This window comes from Strix uralensis, chromosome 1, assembly GCF_047716275.1.
Source record: "Strix uralensis isolate ZFMK-TIS-50842 chromosome 1, bStrUra1, whole genome shotgun sequence".
NCBI lineage: Eukaryota > Metazoa > Chordata > Aves > Strigiformes > Strigidae > Strix > Strix uralensis.
In genome coordinates this window covers 154,851,318-154,871,381 of record NC_133972.1, presented here as the reverse complement: position 1 = coordinate 154,871,381, position 20,064 = coordinate 154,851,318, and the positions used below count along the sequence as shown (strand labels likewise).

The window sequence follows — 20,064 nt, the reverse complement described above, 5'->3', positions numbered from 1 at the left end:
TAATAAAAAAAAGGATTAAAAAGATGTAGGGGAAAACATGATAAATAATTACAGTTAATTGTAATTTCTCTTACAGAGCAGATAGATTTCAGGATGACAGTATTCCTCATTATAGCACTTCTGGTTTTGCTATTTTATTGCTTTATAAGTCCTTTCATTTTTAGGCTCACCCCAACTTAAATGTCTCATTGTTCCTTATGATCCTTTTGATTCAGGATGCAGAATAGAAAACTGCGACTCCTGCTTTAGCAGAGACTTTTGCACCAAATGCAAAACTGGCTTTTACTCGCACAGAGGCCGCTGCTTCCGAGGATGCCCCCCTGGATTTGCAGCCTTGGAAGAGCTTATGGAATGTGTGGGTGAGTCTTCTAGCACAGCAATGCTGCTGAAGCAGGTCTTTGGCCAGATGGCCAGGTTCAAATATGGCACTATTTTTAAGCTGATGCTTAACATTTCCTATCAAGAAATATTCACTAATGAATTGTGTCTGTATTTCTTTACCCCTAATAATAATTAATAATAATAATAGGTTTTTTCCAAACTGAAATATTGCATTATTGGGAATGCCACTCTGTTCTGCATCAGAAAGTTCTGTCCTCTTAACTGTTAATCACTTTGTATGAGGATTTATGATTCAGAATTTGTAAGACTTCAGGAAGGCCAGTTTTTGCATTAGAACTGCATTAGAACAGTGATGTACTTGTTGGATTCTTGCTCTCATTAAACTATCTGCTCATTTTGCCTTTTAGCAAGGCAAGAACCCAGGACAGGGCAGATTGAATTCCTGTAACATTTGGGCTTCAAATTCACTTTTAGTTTCTCTGCAGCTACTCTCTTTTCCATTAGCAAGTAATAAATATAAAGCACCAAATAAGTGGTTTTGGTAGAAATTTACTTTATAACTCTGAGACAGCATTGACAATTCTCACAATATTTGTCGAATCTAACAATTTGGTGTTTTATCTTGAAGCCTGGGGATTATGTCAGGACAGACTTTCTTTCAAGAGTATTCCTTGCATTTCACGATGGAGAGGACTTGGAAATGTGAACTCTTGAGCTTTGCAAATCCAGGTGACAACCAAATAGGATTTATTTATTAAGAGAAAAATTTCAATCGATCTCATGATTTTAGGAGGGGTTTTGAGTATTTGGGACTGACATGATGTCTATACACACCCATTGATAGTCTGATGGTTTTATGCTCAGTTTGTTGCCTGCCAAAAAGATTCTCTCAGGTTCTGTAAGAGATTTTTATTTTGTTTCTAAGTTTTTGCCTGTTAACAGTAAAGCTTTCAAGTGGTGCTTTCTAACAGTGTATTCTAATAAAAAAAAAAAAAAAAAAAAGGAAATAAAGAAAAACCCAGAAGAATTGCTCACTCATGTTTTCTTTTGCTTTATCAGAAGGCTGTGAAGTGGGTCAGTGGAGTGAGTGGGGAACTTGCAGCAGAAATAACAAAACATGTGGATTTAAGTGGGGCCTGGAAACAAGAACAAGACAAATTGTGAAGAAGCCAGCGAAAGACACGGTACCGTGCCCAACCATTGCAGAATCCAGACGGTGTAAAATGGCCATGAGGCATTGTCCAGGAGGTAAGTGTAGTCCATGCCACAAAAATCTTTGAGCTTTCCTTCACTGAAATCCTATTTCTAACTTGAAAAAAAAAGCGCTATTTCATCCCAGCTGAAAGGGAAATCCTGTCTCTGCTCTGCCAGCCAAGGCTGAAAGGCAGAAGTACTACGGCAGTCCTAATTTGTGCAGCAAGACTCCAGGGAAAGGCTCAGCATGGGAGTGATCAGTCTCTCAGTAGACAGTGAAAGTGTGTTTTTCCTGGTGTGGTACTGAGGCTTTTTCAAAGATGTGCCTTGTGGAAGAACCATAACAGGTTGCAGTTTTAGCTACAACATGAAAACGATAGTGATGGTGGAATAACTAATTACTCTGTGCATGGCAGGAAAGATTGTGATTCTAAACCTTTCTGCAGGCGGTGCACCCAGTGCTGGTGTGGTGGGTATTTAAATTAAATGAAGTTAGTTACACATGGCAATGTTAGCTGGAAGTATTATCTGGAATGTGTTGCTTGTTCTGCATATTGTAGATCAGGGCCAAACTATGATAGATGAGATGCAAGTAGAACAGTGATAGATATCAAGCTTTTCAGCATGAGACCAGCTTATGGCAATTACCACAAGTAGATAAAAGAAATAGTCACACATCTTTATCATGGTGTTCTAAGACTTATGTAGTGATGCTGATTTGAAAAAGGAAATGGAGTTTCAATTCTGTGTTCAGTTTTGTAGACCCCAAAGTGGAGACATGTCACTGATAGAGAGGAGTTTTTGTTATCTTTTAAACTGAAATGATTAACCTCTTTCACTTGCGCAGACTGAACACTTAGAGTTTTCAGAATTTGTAGGAGAGGTGGGTGATCAACAAATGATAAAGATGCCATTCCTTTTGGAATCATAGGATTAAAGAAAGATTCAGACTTGAAGGGACTTCAAGAGTTCTCTAGTCTAACCTCCTGCTGCAACCTGAGTCAACTGTGAGATCTGACAAATAAAAAGGAATAAAGGGTTGCAGAGTCCTGAGAAAAGCCATAACCTGATAAATAATCTTAGAAAAGTTACATAAATAAGCTTGTGCTCTGGGATTGTTGATTATGTCTCTCTTGGCTTGAACATACTGCCCACCAGTACGTGTGAAAATTTTACATAAAGTTTTAGTTTACAGATTAAATCTGTGCAAGCTTCATTTTTGTCTCTAGGACCCTGGCACAATCTGGAAGAGAATATAAAGTTGATTCTCTGTTATCCAGGTTAACTGAGTCTGTTGTGCACTCTTCCTCCCTGTCCCACTCCCTATACTCATACACATGTGCATGCACATTGTCATAGAGGTCCTGGGGTGCATTGTACAGCGCAGTTAATCTCCAACCTAAATAAAGTTCTCGAAGACATTGGAGAGTGGAACCTATGGAACTAGCATCTCCATAGGAAGGAAGAAGAAAAGGTAAAAATTAAGACTGATTTGGGCTGCCATGGTATGTGTGTCTTTGAATGCGAGTCAGCTGCATCTACATCAAGGTAGCTACACTTACTAGTGCTTGCAGCCTGCTGAGGAGGATGAGCTGTTCTATTTACTTCTAACAAAGCCCAAATGGAGTTAGTGATCAGATCAACTGGGGAAATGATTTACAGCTAAAATGGAAGGAAGAAAAAAGAGCCTGTGTTAAATTCTACAAAATCTCATTAATATTTTCTTTTCTTTTTTCCGTTCAGATGCATAAAGTATAGCTTGTAGTGGAAAATTTGAGAAAATCGCAGAATATTTTCAATTGAACTCTATGTGGTACAGATTGTCATTATGTACCCAGTGTGTATAGAGGGAGGTATTTCATGGATGAAGTGTCCAGCTTCTATATAAGCTCCCAGCAAGTAGAAATTTACAGGTATGGGTTTAGTCTGGATAATTTAGTTAGGGTACAAATTATTCAAATTGTTGTAAATAGTTTGAGAAGTGTGCTTAAATGGACCACAATATTCATGAATGCTGTAGCATGCTCATATAACTGTGGTAATCTCTAGCTATTGAACATTCATACCTTTTTGTAGCAGATTCTTTTAGATTGTTTCAAATTTTCTTGTCTAGCAGTTTAGGTAAATTAAAGATTTACCTTATCTTTTCAAAGGCACAGTGGTGGGCTTTCCTAAGATTTAGGAAATTTATTGCCTTGTCTAGTTCAAATTGCTGCATTTTTTTCACTGTGTATCAGGAAAATTGCTGCAAATACAAATTCAGTAAAAAGGCTTGTGGTATTCTCTCATAACCATGGGCTCCAGTAAATCCTAAAGATTACAATCCTCTCCCATCCTCCCATGGTGTGGAATTCCCTGCCTGTGTTTTCAGAGATAAAAATAAACATATACAAAACTGCAGGTTTGAACTCTCCACACTGAATGCTGATGCTTAATACCACTTCTGTGCCATCATATAAAATACCGGCCAGAGTATAAACTCCTTTCTCTCTCTAAGAAACTCCTGGGAAGGAGTGTGTCAGTGGGTTTCTAAGTGCCTAGGGTAAGTCTTCCCCAGGCCTGGTTATCTCTGCAGGTGAGGAAACCACAGAGATTGTCCTGTTTGAAACTCCTGCTTTGTAGTATGCTTTCATTATGATTATATACACATCTGGCCTAAGATCCCATTCCTTCGTCATATTTAATGTAGTTAGCAGGTTGCCCCATTAGACACTTGAAATGTTTCATTGCTTATTTAATCACTGTGAAGTAGTGGGAGGCAGAGACACTAGTTACAGGGAAGCTCAAATCAAGCAGGTCCTGGCTGCTAAGGAAGAGATTGTGTTTTTAAAAATATGGTGTTTTCCTAATGTTAGAAATTTTGTAATTGAACTTTTAAACTGAGGAAATAAGAGAGAAATGTAAGATTAACACTACTGGGGGACCGAAGAACCATAATCCCTGTAAATGTCAATTGAGAGGCTGTTAATAAATCCTTTCTTTCTAGTGTTGTCAGTACATAAATGCACACAAATGTGTGGGATAAGTAATGGATTATATAGCTAAAATGGTGGTAGATTGTGATGGATTAAACTGAGCACAGGAAGTAAGGATATTTTTGGTAGAACAGGGTCAAATAAAGTGCTTTTGACACATGCTTTCTACTTCTGTACATTTTACAGTTACTATTTATGGTCACACTACAGAAGAATTTCCGAAACAGATTTTTACACATTTGCAGAAGAAGTGGAGTTAAATTCAGTTTGCCTACTGAATTCAGTTTACCTACCATTCAGTTTCATGTTTCTCAGGGTTTGAGATGTTACCCATCTGGCCATATGTCTGTGGTACAAATCTAGTTGATGAAGAATAATTCTTTATGACTTTCCCAGTATTTGTAGACTTGTATGGATACAAGCTGGAATGCAAGTGAAAGATGATTTCACTTCTTTCCTACTGAAGCCAGCCACATAAGAGGATATTCTACTTGATTTCAAGTATGTTACCCAGTGATATTTTCTTATTGTCAGTACTAATTGATTTAACTGTTATTACCAGATGGGAATGTCACATTTGTGTATCTGTTTATGTTATGTATGTTACCCTGTGGCTTGGGTTTAACATGACTCATACTATGGGAGGTTAGACTTAGAAAAAGATGACTTGAATCATTCAGGCCACCTCCTACCCATCTCTTCCTGATAAGGAATTTTCTCCTCTTTAGCTCAAAAAGAAAGAAAAAAAAGAATTTTTAAAAAAGAGTGACCGCAGTGGGGAAATTAGCAGGCAGAAACGTTTTATGGACTGATAAATATTGCTGTCTTGAAGTTTTCCCATATATTTATTATAAATATTTTTTTTACATCTTATTTTTACATGTTCCCTGTGTTCACCTCAGTAATTACTCCTCTTTTGTTTGTACCCTTGAGGAACTTGCAGGTTGCCCTCATGTTTCATATTAAGTATTACACAGGCAAGCAAAGCCACTCTGCTTCTTTTAGTCTTCCATCAGACTGCAGTTCTTCAAGCTGTTTGAATCATGAATATTACTCTATGCCAAACTCTATTATTTCTAGTACAAATCCCAATGCCATTTATGAATGCTTATTTCAGACATGGAGAAAGAGAGATGAAGATGGAATGTATGTCTGTATTAATTTCCTGATCTCAAAAAGGGAAAGGCAGCAGGACATGAGGCTACAGTGGTAGAGAGTTCTTGCCTGGACACAGGCATGTAACTGGATGGACTTCGTGCTGGTTGATTGGATTTTGGGGGGGGGGTTATGCAGTAATCTTTCTTCTTTCTATTGCTGCAATAGAATTTAAGACTTCTGGAAGAGCAACAGTAAAATGACCCAATCAGACTTTCTGCCCTTATACTGCAGTTACATTTCATTATTAATATTCAGAAATTATGACTGAAAAAATAAAAGAATATATACTTAAATACAGAAAACTAATAAATATACAAAGCTGCAAAATGCATGTTAACTAAGTAGTGTGAGGGTTTTTTTAGTCTGATAAGCTCTAGTGATACGGCAAACAAGGACTTAATGATCCTGGTTTGCAAAAAATATTTAAGGTAGGGTAGACAATATTTAGAGACAAGCTGTACATAAACTTTGGTGAAGACACTACTTATACACTTAGAGTATTCTAAACTAGCATAATTTCTAATAGAAGCCATGTTACAGGTATAGTTATCTCTAGTAGGTAAGTATTTTTCCCTTCTTTAAAATGACATATTCATTTGAGAGTGAATGTTTTAAAATTTCTGGCTTTAACTTTACGACCTGCAGTAAAAAGGGTAAAAAATGCTCTTATGTTGTCCCCTCACTCCTCCCTGGAAGTTTGGTGTTACCTACATTTGTTTTCTTTTGAAACCCGTCAAAGGATATCTGGATTTCTCTCTGAATATAAACAAAGATTTATTTAGAAGAGGCTAACTTTCTCTAGGTAGGTCTCAGTAAACATAGCCACCATATTTTCTGTCTGCTATTGGTCATGTTATGTTGCCACAGGAACAGATAACCTAAGTGGCAAAGACTGGTTCAGGAGCAGCAAGAAATGTTGCCTTCTCCGTGAGAACAGTAGAGCGCTTGGCTAGATTGGTCCAGTAGACTGTGCAGTCACCATCCTTGGATGTTTCCAAGACCTGACTCAACGAAGCCCTGGACAATCTGGTCCGAATGGTCTTGATCCTACTGAGAGCAGGAAGTCAGACTGGGGACCAACCTGGATGATTCTGTGGCTGTGAACGGCAAAATGTGCTGTGGGTTTAGGCTGAAAGAACACTGTTCTTCCTGTTTGGGCTTTGCAACGTTTCTGGTATCGTTTACTCCTAATCAGAGAGAAGCTGAAATGACTGGTCATAGGGAAAAGAACCAAAACAAGTCTTTACCTTGTTTGTTCTAGTACTGAGGTCTCTTAATTTGGCCTGTTTTATTGATGTTGAAATAATATGCAGAGTATGTCTAATGATTTGAATATAATGCTAACTGTTGTTTCATGCATTTCCAAGTTTAGCTTTAATCAGGATAAAAGCTTAGTTGGAACTGCTGATTTCTTGATTGACTTTATTATTATTTGACCTTTTCACTTAATGGTCTTGGCTGAATGGTGCACACTTGTAATTTCAAAATCTTGCATAGGATCTAAAAGATACATAGCACAGTGTACATTTATTTTAAGTTAATGCACTATGGCAGTCTAAGAAAACATTGAAAGACCAGCAGAGGATCTATAGAGATGCAGAAATAGAACTTTATTTTAGTTTTAGAGTTGCTTTGACTTTTCAAATCTTAAAGTCCAGTCTAAGTTGTTGACGTTTTTAGTAACTTGAGGATTTCGTTCCATTGTTAGTTAAGTCATGACATAAATGTATGTTGCAAGTTATAGATAAAAGAAAATGATCCTACTTAGAAAAGATTATGTTATAAGTTGAGGCATGATCTGAAGAAGGATGGTAAGAAACAGAAAGCATTATGACTTGGGGAAAGGTGACAAGATTTACAAACAGTAAGATTTTACTGCTTTGGTTAGTATTTCATGAATCTTGAAGACATTGGAATACTATTTATCACTATAATACTAAAAACTAGGGTTTTCAAGTCTTAATCATCATTTTAAAGGAGACTGTAGTACATAGAATTTACAACAATATACTGTCATTGCCTACTGCAACTCTCTGTTAAATTTGCAGTAGCGTTGGACCAAATCTGCCCTTCATTGCCTTCAGCAGACAGGTAGAAGCTCCATTAAGCGTAGCTTCACTGAGTATTGACTCTGCTAGAATATTGGTATCACCAAGCAGGCTTGCCTCCTTGAAGTATTTTGTGAGCACCAATTACACTTTGACCAAGAAGGCTTGGCCTTAGCTTGTCTGAAAATATAACCCATAATTTTCAGTTACAAAGCATGACTCAAAGCTTCTGAAGGAAAAAAGGAAAAAGCACTTCAGCATCAACAGAGAGCTTACAGGAAGTAAACTCCACCAAAGACACTTATTTGCACAGTGCAGGCTGGAAAAGCAATAATAATGAGCAAATGTTTTTGCAAATATTTCAGTTGATGGCCATTCCGCACATTTTGTGAAGGAGCTAGCAAGTGGGAGCAAGAAGGGACAAGGTGAATGTAGTTTGGAGGCTTTCCAGAAAACAAGAACTGTTTTGTAGTGTGGCTTAACCTTCAGAGCCTGGCATGCTTGTTAGTATATTTGTTCAGGAAACAAGCTTTTGTCAGCTACAGAATCTGCTCATCTGGATTGTCAACATCTGCTTCATACAGGGAATGTTGTGCTGAGAGTGTTAAAATTTTTTTTTCCTACCCTTTAGCTGATCACATTCAGAAGGGATTGCTGCAGGTGAAAACAGTAAAGGAAATATAAACCCTAAGGAAAAATAAAACGCCTTATATTGCTCATTTCAGTGAGAGTGCCTGCAATGAATCTTTAAGTATTTTAAACTAAGGCACATAGGCAAGAGGTATAGTTATATTATCAATAGTCAATAAGTTTGTGCTGGCTTCTAAAAAGAGTGCAAAGGTTGTAATCTCTGGTAATAATAAAAATAATCAAAATTTAATTATAAGTAGTTCAGGTTGGAAAGGACTGCAGCAGGTCATCTAGTCCAGCCTCCTTCTGAAATCAGGTCAACTGTGAGAAAACCAGGATTAGCTGACAATTCTCAAAGATTAAGTATTTTCCCTTTATTGGTTGTAACTCTGCTCCTCTTCATATGCTTATTTGTGAGATGATGATTTATAAATGATAGGAAAAATGTGTTGTTTTTATTTGTTCCAAAGTGAAAAATATAGAAACGCACAGCAAATTTGTAATTATATTTTCATGACATTTGCATTCATTGACACTGAGATTTGCATGCATGTACATACCTGTATTGGAGCACTTCTTAGATTTGCAGATAGAAGTTAGGTAGTGTACCTTTCAGCCGATAGGATACTATAAATTAACTGAAATATATCAGGAAACTCTGATTTTTCTTTTCTGCATTAAAATATAGTATTTTATGATATTTTTTTCTTAGAAACAAAAAACCTATACTGCTATTTCTTGTGTGTTTGTCTTCTTTTTCCCTCCTGCAGCAGGGATAGGAAAATTAGGAATCTGTTGATGGAGGAGTGTACTTCTCCATGCTTTCATATCAAAGCAGTAAAGAAAACTAAGGTGTGTTAATGATGAAACATGAACAGCTATGTTCTTTCCTTAAGGCTGATTTAATAAGAAATATGTTAGCTCCTGACAACCCAGTATGACATTTTGATGTTCACAGCTACAGGACAGAGATACAGAAAGATTAATATAAATATTACTTTTAATACAGTGTAATTTGTGTGTTATTTGGTCATATGAATGAAGAAATATGTGACTGAATGAATCTATGAAATCCTGCTGAAACTTCACTTGCACACAAAATGTTTCAGCTGAATTTGTTATGCAGCACTTGTTTTAACCCCTCACACCTGAGCAACAAAAACCCTGAACACATGCAGAAAAGAAAATGCTTACAAATGTGTGAGCTAAGAGATTGCGCCTGAATTGGATTCATATTCATTAAAATGAGTTCAAGAATAAACTTAGTATGACTTTTAAAAAATTGCTGGTTTATGTCTATTACATTGCTGGAAGCAATCCATTCCTTAGTTATCTTCTAGAGGGAAAATGCAATCCAATTAGACTTGGATCTAAAAAGTAGTTAGAAACAGTTTTTATAAGCTATATAAACTTGAATATCAGTTTGAATAGCAGTTTTGTTTAATTCTAAACCCAAGTACTCTCTGTCAAGGACCAACATGCAGGTTTCCTTTGAGATTTTACAGGAATGACTCCACTGCTATCATCCCATTGCTTGATGATCTAGATGGCTGTCAAAGCTCTGTGAAAAAGATACGGCTGTTGACTCCTCCTCTTCCGTTTTCTATGTGTTTGAAATAAGGTCAGTTAAATTAAGTGGTTAAGCAATTAAGTGCTCTGAAAAATATCAACACTTATTGAAAATAACCCTTCCAAGATTTAGGTAATTTAGGTAACTGTCTAGTATTTGGGTTGGTATTTTCCTTGAAACTGGTATGGTGGATCTTGCATGGAAATTGAGGCAGCTTAGTGTTAACTCACAAAACTTTTTGGCTGCTTTAGTCCAGATAAATATTACTATGGGTTACAATTACAATTATTAAAATTTGTGGGCTTCTGTGAATATGGTGAAATAATACATTACTTATATTGAAACCTGTAACTTAGCTTAGATAGGTATAAGTAGCCTAAATTTCCTTGGAGTACTGTTGTAGTAAAGTGTGGTTTTGGTTTGTTTGCTTATTTAACTGATGGCTCAGGTTTTTAAAGGTTTTGAGAGACTTAGTTCTTTTTGACTTAAGCAGAATTTAAAAATGCGTGGTTCTTTTTAAGAGCAGAAATAAAATCTGTCTAAAATGATCTTTAGAAGGTACCTTTCAAAACATTAACAAAACACTTGTGGAAAAGGGTTGTTGTCATTTGATTTCTGTTCTGGTTTTCCTTCTTCAGTACCACTGCCCAAAGCATATCTTGTAATGGACTATATACACGTGAGAGCAAGGTTTTGGCTCTACAAACCTTATCAGGACAATTCAGCCTGTGGAATTTTATGTATTGTTTTACCATATTGCAGCATGATACATTTTCAACTTATTTTCAGAAGATTATCAGGGAATTACTGGCAGTACAGAAGAGCCAACTCAAGCACATTTTTCCCTTTCTTCTGAATATAAATTATACTTCAGTCTTCCTTTTTAGTTAAATAGTCTTCTTGGGAAGACTTTCACATAGTTTTTCCAATCATTAAAAGGTTGTATGCAAATTTATTTATTGCCATGTCGTGGAATCTCTCAAATCAGACAAGGCAGGTACTTGAAGTGAGATTTATTCTAATCAAAATTGTTTAGCACTAGTAAACTAGTTTACATTAGTAAACTACAGGTTCAGATGTCTGTCAAACAGAACTAACACTACACAACCAATTTAAGCTTAAGTTTTAGGGATGATGACCCAAAATGCACAATCACTCACCCAACAAGGCGAGGGCTTGCAAACTTCAGGAGTTGCCTTGGGCAGCATTCTGATCCAAGGATAGAGTCCCTGACTGCAGACCCACTGCTCCAAGGAGGACTGGCTCAATTTGCCCTCCAGTGGGGCTCCATTTATACCCTAGTCGAATCTGAGATGTGGTCATATATGGTCAACAGTCTAGAAACTTCTCTCAACTGAGGCATTTCATTGGCTGAGGGTCTTGTCTGTTGACCGAAGGGCCTTGACTTTCCTTTCCCTCAACTAAGGTCTGTGCATGACCACAGTCACCATGGGGCTGGCAGCTTCTAGTTTAACTCTTTCCTTTCAGCAGTCAAGATGTTTTGGTCTTTATTGGGGCAGGTGCACCTGCCACACCATTATTATATCTTAGACCAAAGAAGTACTTTCAACATGTGTGTTTCCTTAAGTATACTGTATTTCAGAAGCAGCGTGAGTATTGTGTGACGCAGTATCTCCTGTGAGAGTAAGTACCAGAGTGTAAATCCTCATAAATGACCTGAGTGTGAGTTAGAACCATCCCATGGCAATTATACAGTTCAGAATTGTTTAAAAATGCTGAAGGAGAGCCAGCTGCTAATCCAAATGGAAATACAAATACTGAAAGAGATGTAGGTGATCCAAGGGCAGAGGTTGAATTTGTCCATAAAAGGTACTTGACAAATTTTATTGTGCATGCCCTTATGAAGTAGCTCCTATTGGTTTTTGTCTTTTGCTCATTCTGAAACTACAATCCACCTGTAGGACAAAAAGCCATTCATTTACTCATTTCTGATTCTCAACCAGAGAGCTATTTTTATACATTAATAGTGTCAGCCATTTCAGTCACAGCAGAAGAAACCAGCAAACACTCACCTAGCTGAGATTATATTTTCCTCTCTGAGGATCAATCAGTAAGGCACAGTTCTATGCATATCCTCTCCCCAACCACAGGCCTGGGTATGGCAAGTCTGTAGAGCCATCTGCTTCAGGTGTGGCATGACTAGAGAGCAATCAGCCTCATTCACTTTTAAGGATTAACTAAGGCTTTCCTTGCACAGAAATCTCTTCTTAAGTAATAAACCTGTTATGCTATACAGATATTATTTGTTTTTACAACGTTGATACAAGGGCCACATCCTGATGTACTCCTGGCAGAATTTTTGGCTGGGTCTTTCTGATACTCCTCATCTTTTGTACAGTTCATCTCTCCAGCATAACAGGTACTAACAACGGCAGTGTTTGGATATTGGAAGTTATTCCATAAATAATGGCAACTGTGACGGAAGTAGAAAGACTTCACCATACTATAATATTTAGAAAATATGCAGTATTTCTATGCAATATTTAGATTATATCATCTGCCTCATCATCCTTAAGGATGCTGTAAGAAAATATGTGTATGACTGAATGTTGAGTCTTGCTTTGTAGGACTGGTTTGATGATCACTAACCAGCTGTGACAGAAATTAGATTCTTTGGATGCACATGTGATTACCAACAGTTAAATGATAGTTTAAGTAGATAAAGCTTTTCAGCCGAGACATAACTGGGTGCATACTCCTTGTGCAGTACCCATGCAAAGTATATTATCTAAGTATACATCACCATCTGACTTGCAGTAAACTAGCAATGTACATGCAGCTAATTACAGCTGCTTGGCTGTTAAGCTAGGAACTCATTACACTGCTGTAACTTGATTGATTGTGATGGCCTGTCTGTACCCTTTATAACAGCTTTCTTCTTCTGGAGAATCATTCTGAATGCTCTGCTGCCTGCTTGCTTGATAGCTAGTGGCAACCTAAGGTAGCCTAAGACAGGAACTTCATGGGTTCAGGCTGAATTCAGCAGAAATTGTTTGCTCCTATCCCACAACCAGACAGGGTAAATCTGAGGTGTAAAGCATGAGCAAAGAGGAGAGAGGAAAGAATCTGAGAAATACAGTTATGGCTTCTTCCTGTTTCTTGTCTCTTTAGACAGGAAAAAAACATGTAGGGACATTTGAGTCCTCATTAATGGCTTTGTTAACGAAGTACAAAAGTTAAAGCCTATCCACATATGCTGCTTGACTGACTGGTTTCCAGTGCCTTTTAAAATCTGACACACAATGGTCACGTCTACAGTGATGTGTAGTTCGGAGGCTCCCAAGCTGGTGCTACGTAAGGTAGCTCGGGAAATAGAAACTGTTTAAAAGTATCAGCATAATGCTGTGCAAGAGTTAATTACCCCTGCTGAGAGACAGGATTTATTAGATCTGGCACAGTGCTGTGCAGATACAATGTTTTCAGGTCATGGGGTACTATGTTTGTGATAAAGCACTGTGGTTTGCTTTATTGGTGCATAGCTCACAAGCGCTAACTTGGGGGACTTACTCTGTTGTGGGGTTTATTCCTGTCAAATAATTATCACAGAGGGGCTCACAAATGTTCTGGAAAGGGACACTGCTCAATTCATAAATGCAGCAGCTTCCATTACTCTCCTGTAGGCCAGATTTAATTTAATTAACTTGCACCAGCTGGCAACAGAAGTCAGGGGGGAATGCCAACAGGAATAAGTGGAGGAGCAATCTCCCCAGCTGCTCTCACTTGATCAAGTCACTGCCAGTGGTAGAACTAGGCTGGAGTCAACTGTACTGATTTTTAAGGATGTGCTGTGGAAATCTTTCATAGAGTGCTTCTAGATAAGTCTGCACCTTTACCTCTCATGAGCAGCACAGAAAGAGGGGAATGGAGGAAAAGATCTGCTTTTTGTTGTTGTTGCTTGTTTTTACTTGGTTTTTTTGTGTTGTCTTTTTTTTTTTAGAGTTTTCTGAGATAATTTGAGATAATTTTACCTCATATTGGAAAGCTTGGACACCACTGATTCCCATAGTACTTTTTGCTTTGCACCTCAGAGGTGAATGATAAGAGCTTCCTCTTGAACAGTTTGAATTTCAGGTTCATTCTGAAGAACTAGAAAGATGACTGCAGATATTTAGAAAAGGAGTGAGAATGTGAGCAGAGAAAAAGAGCAATAGATAGCAAGAACTGCTCACGATGAACAGGTCATCCCTACTCTGCATTGATTTTACATGGTATTATAGTGTCACATTAAAAATGGGCAGATTTAAATAATTTTTCTGGGTACAGTCTTAAGAATCACTTAGACTAAAATGAGTAGTAACATGTATAGGAATGTTACTACAGTATAGCAATGCCATACCACAGAGGTAACTCAGTACTGTACCTGTGTCGGGATAACATTCTGCGCTAAATGATCAAGCATAGAAGCAGTATTAATTATGATGGACACAATACTGCACCAATATGTTTGGTTCCCAAGTTCCCATTTTATGCAAAATGTCCTCTCTCTTAAATGTATTTATTTTGTGTGTCTAAGCTGCCACATCTTAGATGCTGAAGGGGCTCCAAAAGTCTAATTTAAAGGATCCTCTATCAAATTAGAATCTTACATCATCTTTGCCATTTAATGAGAGAGATTTTCAGTTTATGTTTCTTTATACAGTGTGAATCAGGAAGAGGGCTATTGGAGTTCAAATGAAGGCTGAGTTTGTACAGCCTTACATATCACCTCCAAGTCTGACACTTTAATTTTGTTGTGCACATCTATTTATTGTGTATAAATATTGCAGACACAGATGAGCAAATTTAGCTCATCTTTTAAGACTATTTCTTTGAGATCTGTCTTCTTGTAGGACCCGATTAGCTTGGTGTTCATGTATTTGTCCATTTTAAGCCTTTCTACTCAAATTATAATTTATTCGTTTCCTATGAGTGTTCCTTGGTGTTCTTAGCTGATCAGACATATAAATCTGATGACTTCTGTGAACCTGGTACCAAGCCAGACTCTGCTGGAGAGCAGAGAAGCATGCAGGTATCTAGATGCAAAGAGCAGCAGCAGTAGGACACCAATAAGCGTAGGCGCTTTACAGCACGTCAGATTTATTAAGAACTTTAAGAATTTCAAACAAGGGGCATGACTTTCAAGCATCTATGTTTGAGTTGCACTATCATGTAGCATAAAGATCACAGGTATTTCCAGTGACATCAAGATCCCATGATAACTCCATAGCACACATTATAGTGAACTCCTGATGAAAATGCCAGCCAGATTTTAAATTATTCTGCTTCTCTGTCAGATACAAATGTGAACAGCTTGAATGGGTTTCCAACTGTACTTATACAAAGAGTTCAGCACAGTAGAAAGAGTGCTGTGAAAACTGTGAAACATTTTTGCTTAATTCATTGCTTTTAAAATTGCATAATGAAACCTCAGCTGTTGACTAGATGCAAGTGCCAAGCAACTTTGATCAGATCTAGCATAACTGTCTAGAAGCTAGAATGCATTTAGGTTTAATACTGTAGTAACTTCAGTACTGGCAAAAGTGCTACATTTATCTGCTACTTGAAATTACAAATGCCTAAAGATTACAAAATTTTCTAAAACAAAGCGAGTTAAAAACTACCACAAAAATGGTTAAATTCCATGCTCTGAATTTATGGACCAGATTATTTTGTACCTCCTGATTTACCACCTGTTCCTTATAACATCTAAACTACGAAGAAACAACTTTTCTGAGGCCTAGCAAAGAAAACCCACAATTTGGCCAAATATAGAGAATAAATTTTAAGCATTGCAAAAGATTGTGCAGAAGGGATGCACTAAAAATCAGTTCACAACTCTGCCTTATAGCACTAGGAGTGATATACAAGTAGGACTATTTGAGTGTATTTACAACAGAAGAAAAGAGATTGTCTTTCATAACTGAGGGCTGAAAAAATTTCTGAGCCATAAAAACTCCACAGATAAATATCTGTTGAGCAAGTCCTGTGCCAGGCTTCAAATCATTGCTCTGGTTAGGCAACTAGAATAGCTGGTGGAAGGTTTCTAGCTAAAAGAAAGTACTGTGGCAGATTACAAGGAGATAAGTCTTGAAGCAAAAGAAAGTTGATTTCAAGATCATTACAGACTGTGTCAGTTTTATAATAAAAATACTGACATTCTAATGTAATGGTCAGAATCAGTTTTTCATAATCATTGAAGGTGATTAAATATATATTCTCTGCAGGATTTATGAATACATGCTATCAGCTGTAATTTGCAGCACTCAGTGCATGATTATTCTGCCACCAGACTTTCTTAATCAGCTCTGCAGTCCAATGCCAGCTTGAGCATAGGCTGCAGTAATACCTCTTTTGATAGCAGGGGAAGCCAGTGGATCATGAGTCCTAGACATAAATGGAAAAATCCTGGGAGATAAGGTTCATTTTTTCTTGCAGCTGTGGCCAGGAAAAGGAGAAAAGGGATTCATCATTTCTGCAGAACTTGGTAATAGAGGTGGCCTGAAAAACAGCACAGTGTTTCGTAAGAAGTTTTATAACATGCTGAATATTTCTTTCAACTGGAGTTTTTTTATTAAATAAGTAACTGTCCTTAAAATTTCAAACTAAAAAAAGTTGATTCATATGTCTTTTCCAGAATAATGTTTTTTGGGTGGAGTGTGTTGTGAAAGAATAATATATTACTTTTCTCTTACTTTTTTCCAACCATCTGAATTATTTTTTTAGGGAGATAAAAGAAATTCCATTTCTTTTGGAGGGGAACATTCCCCCCTTTTATTACAGTGTCATAGGTTTACAGTATCTCAGACTGCAACTCATGTTTATAAAGTGTTCACATCTTTGTTCTGGGTGAGATAGTTATCTGGAATAGGTCAGTGTTGTTCTATAGATGAGTTCCTGTTGATCTCTGAGCATTGATGAGCGTGAGCTTCTTGATGGTTATTGCCAAAAATCAGAAGTTCCATCAAAGCCAGCAACGTTTCATTGCTTGATTGGTTTAAATGAGAAGCAAATCTGGCTGTTATTAGTTGTTCCACAGAGTAACAGGATCTCAGAACTTAAAAGTGAACTTAAAATAGAAGCCAGAATATAAGTACAATCCTTCTCACTTCATTGAACGATTTTGGAACCTCTCTGTAATTCAGGGAATGCTGTCCTAGAAGAAATGATATTTAAAAAAAAAAGGAAAAAAAAGATAGATATACTTTCCCCAACCAGTTGACTATAGAATAAGATCTTAAATAGCACTGCTGGAGTTGGAGTTATAACTAGCTGCATCAGTGCATGCACTTCAAAGCTGGGAGCAACGTGTTGCAAAAGAACCACTTAAAATTTTTATTTTTGTTTTAGACAGTTGTCCAAGTCAGCATCTCCATATCATCTTTCAGAGCTATTAAACAGGGTGTGGATCTATTGGTAGGGGTGTGTTTTATTTTTCTATGTGAACCAAAATTTCATCTAATTATACAGCTAACTGTGTAAACGCTCTAGAACTGTTCAGTATGTGGTAAAGACATCATGTCAGCTCACTAGCAAATGAATTGTTTTGTCTACCTTTTATACCACTTATACTAATTTTTCTAATGGTTTTGTTCTAAGACAATAATAAACAAGAGAACAGGGGAAGGCCTTTTTACTGAGAACAATGTGATGTGGGAACTTTGGGCTTCTCCCTCATCAAAAATGACTGATTTTGGAAAGACTTTTTTCAGGAAGTGAAACTGATACTATCAGCATAGCAATGCTTCAGCTGCCAAAGGAAAGGTATAAATGCCCTGAAACCTGTAAGAGTGTTTGTCCCCTGTGGACACTTGGAGAAAGCTCAGGTATTTCCTTCAGCAGAGCTCTTTGAATTGTGGAAGTTACCATGCATCACGTGCAGGAATTGTTATAAAACGGCTTTACCTTATTACTTCTTAAGACGATTAAGTGAAGAGAATAAAGTAGTAATGAGGACATTAATGGGAGTTCCCTGTATTGCTTTCTTGTGTGATTTTTGTCAACAGTTTCCTAATTTCTTAAAGTTCAGCTGCTGGAACCACCACATAATAACAATTTTCATGTTTTAGCTATTTTTCCAGTCTTTGTAGCTGCGGGCAGAATTCTGAAAACACAGACACCCTGAATGTTTCAACACCAGAAATTAAATAAAAAGCACTGGAAATTAATTATTGCTTTAAAATCTAGTGGGTTTAAATTTTACTTGTGACTGGCTCATAATTTTTGACTCAATGTGTTTGTCAAACTTGTACCTTACATCCAACCCCAAAAGAAACGTATTTAAAGGTGCTAGTTTAGAGTTTTCAATGTTTGCTAAAATGCTGTATCTCATTTAGGTATTCATGTGAAAACTCCAATGTATTTCCATATGAAAACATTCGGCATATAATTTGTGAAGAAGTGAATGTTGTCATGTAGGACCACAGATTTGGTGTATTTCTAAAGAGCTTGCTTTCCTGGTATTTACGTAAAACCTAGTCAGCAGCAAAAAATCAAGTGTTATTAGTGAAGGCCCATTTCAATGCAATTGAACTAGCATGCTAATTTAAGGAGATTAGAAATTCATGTTCTAGTTTAGGCTCTGAAAAATGAGCTAATGCAATGCATTGTGACCGAGCAAAATAATAGCTGGTGATTTACTTCCTTCGTTCCTGTCAGCAGTTTCATTAGTGGTGAATAGGTATAATTCTGTGTCCTCAAAGAGATTGCACTAAACCCAGTTATGATGTAGTCAGATTTTCCAAATCTTTTATTAAGCACAGCAATTTCCTGCTATTGATAAAAATACTTCGTTCTTTAGTTATATTTACATTCTGCTAGTAAAAAGTAGCTTTCTTTTAAAAATGTGTTACTTGTGGTCTTCAAAGTTGAGTTGATTGAAGTTATCCTATTACGTTAGTGTTCATGTGAATATGATGTTCAGCTGATCCAAATTTAAAATTAAAAAAGCACATTTAAAAAGGCCGTTGAACGGTAGTGATGCCACCATGCTACCACACATATTCGATTTTGAAAACAAGCACTTTCTGATTGTTTGACGGTCCAGAGCAGTCGCAAGGCAAAAGTGTGGGAGGTTTCAAGCCTAAGCCATTTTACAGAAAATGAAGTGATAATAGTTACTGCTGTTAACCATATGACTCAGTAGTAACTCGAAGAAAAATTGTTTACGCTTGGCAGAAGTTAATACTAAACAAGCACCATAATCTTATTTTTTCTGGCAAACATATTTTCCTTTAAAAAGGAGCTAAAATGTACTTATGGTGATCTTACATTTATGAAGATAAGTGCGAGAGGTACTTTGTCTAGTTTGGAAGTTTTGGAGCGTTTTTCTGCCCAATTTAAAAAAGTAATAATCAGATTTAGATCTTCCTTGCTTGAAGCTTCATACAGTGTTTATTACAGTCTAGCTTTATTTTGATGGAAAAATAGCAGGAAATTGAGTATTTAATCATGTATATAATGTTAAAGTTTGGAAACATTTTTGTTTGAGTTACTGTAACTGAAGAGCCAACATTTATTATTCTGCTTTGATTTTTATAACTCTCAACACATTTAGCTAAGATATGGAAACTGAGATTCTGTTTGTGCTTAAATTTTTTCTAAATAGGTTTGACATCTCTCATGTTTTTCATTTATACCTAAAATTTACCATGTTATCCACAAAAGTTAATGCTCCACATTAGAGAGATTGGGACAATAGTTTTTTTGTTTATATATGATACAAATATTAACATATATGCATAGAAATAAAAGTGTTTGTATGCTTCCAGGCTTGATAGTGTTCCTTAATCCAGAAGATACTTGCAGCTAGAATAATTTGAATCTTTAGCTACTGGTACTTCTTTTAATACACAGCTGTTGCTGTTCAGGCTTTCAAAAATTTGTTCAATGACAATTTTGTTATTAGTAGGCTCTATTAAGTGCTGAGCACTTTTGGACATTTGCTACTGAAGAGTTGTTTCAGAAGGATGAGCGTGTTTTAAGAGATTCCTCCAGCTTTTTTCAAAATGCTTTACTGACTTCTAGTTGGACTTGCTGTTCTGAATCCCTCAGGGGTTTGTGAAAATGTCCATTGTAAAGTTAGTCTTTTTCTGCCCAAACTAATGGTATTGTAGAGTGTGCTGTGGGATTTTACAGTCTTGTATTTCTC

The 20,064-nt window shown here is 36.8% G+C and overlaps 1 protein-coding gene across 1 annotated transcript in view; it reads left to right on the top strand.

Annotated features, from left to right (window-relative positions):
* Positions 1 to 20,064, top strand: part of RSPO2 (R-spondin 2) — a 108,713-nt gene that overhangs the window by 66,800 nt on the left and 21,849 nt on the right. Inside the window, exons 3-4 of the mRNA XM_074894367.1 lie at positions 216 to 359; positions 1,402 to 1,590. Of these exons, the coding sequence (XP_074750468.1) occupies positions 216 to 359; positions 1,402 to 1,590 (333 nt within the window). The remainder of the gene's footprint in view (positions 1 to 215; positions 360 to 1,401; positions 1,591 to 20,064) is intronic.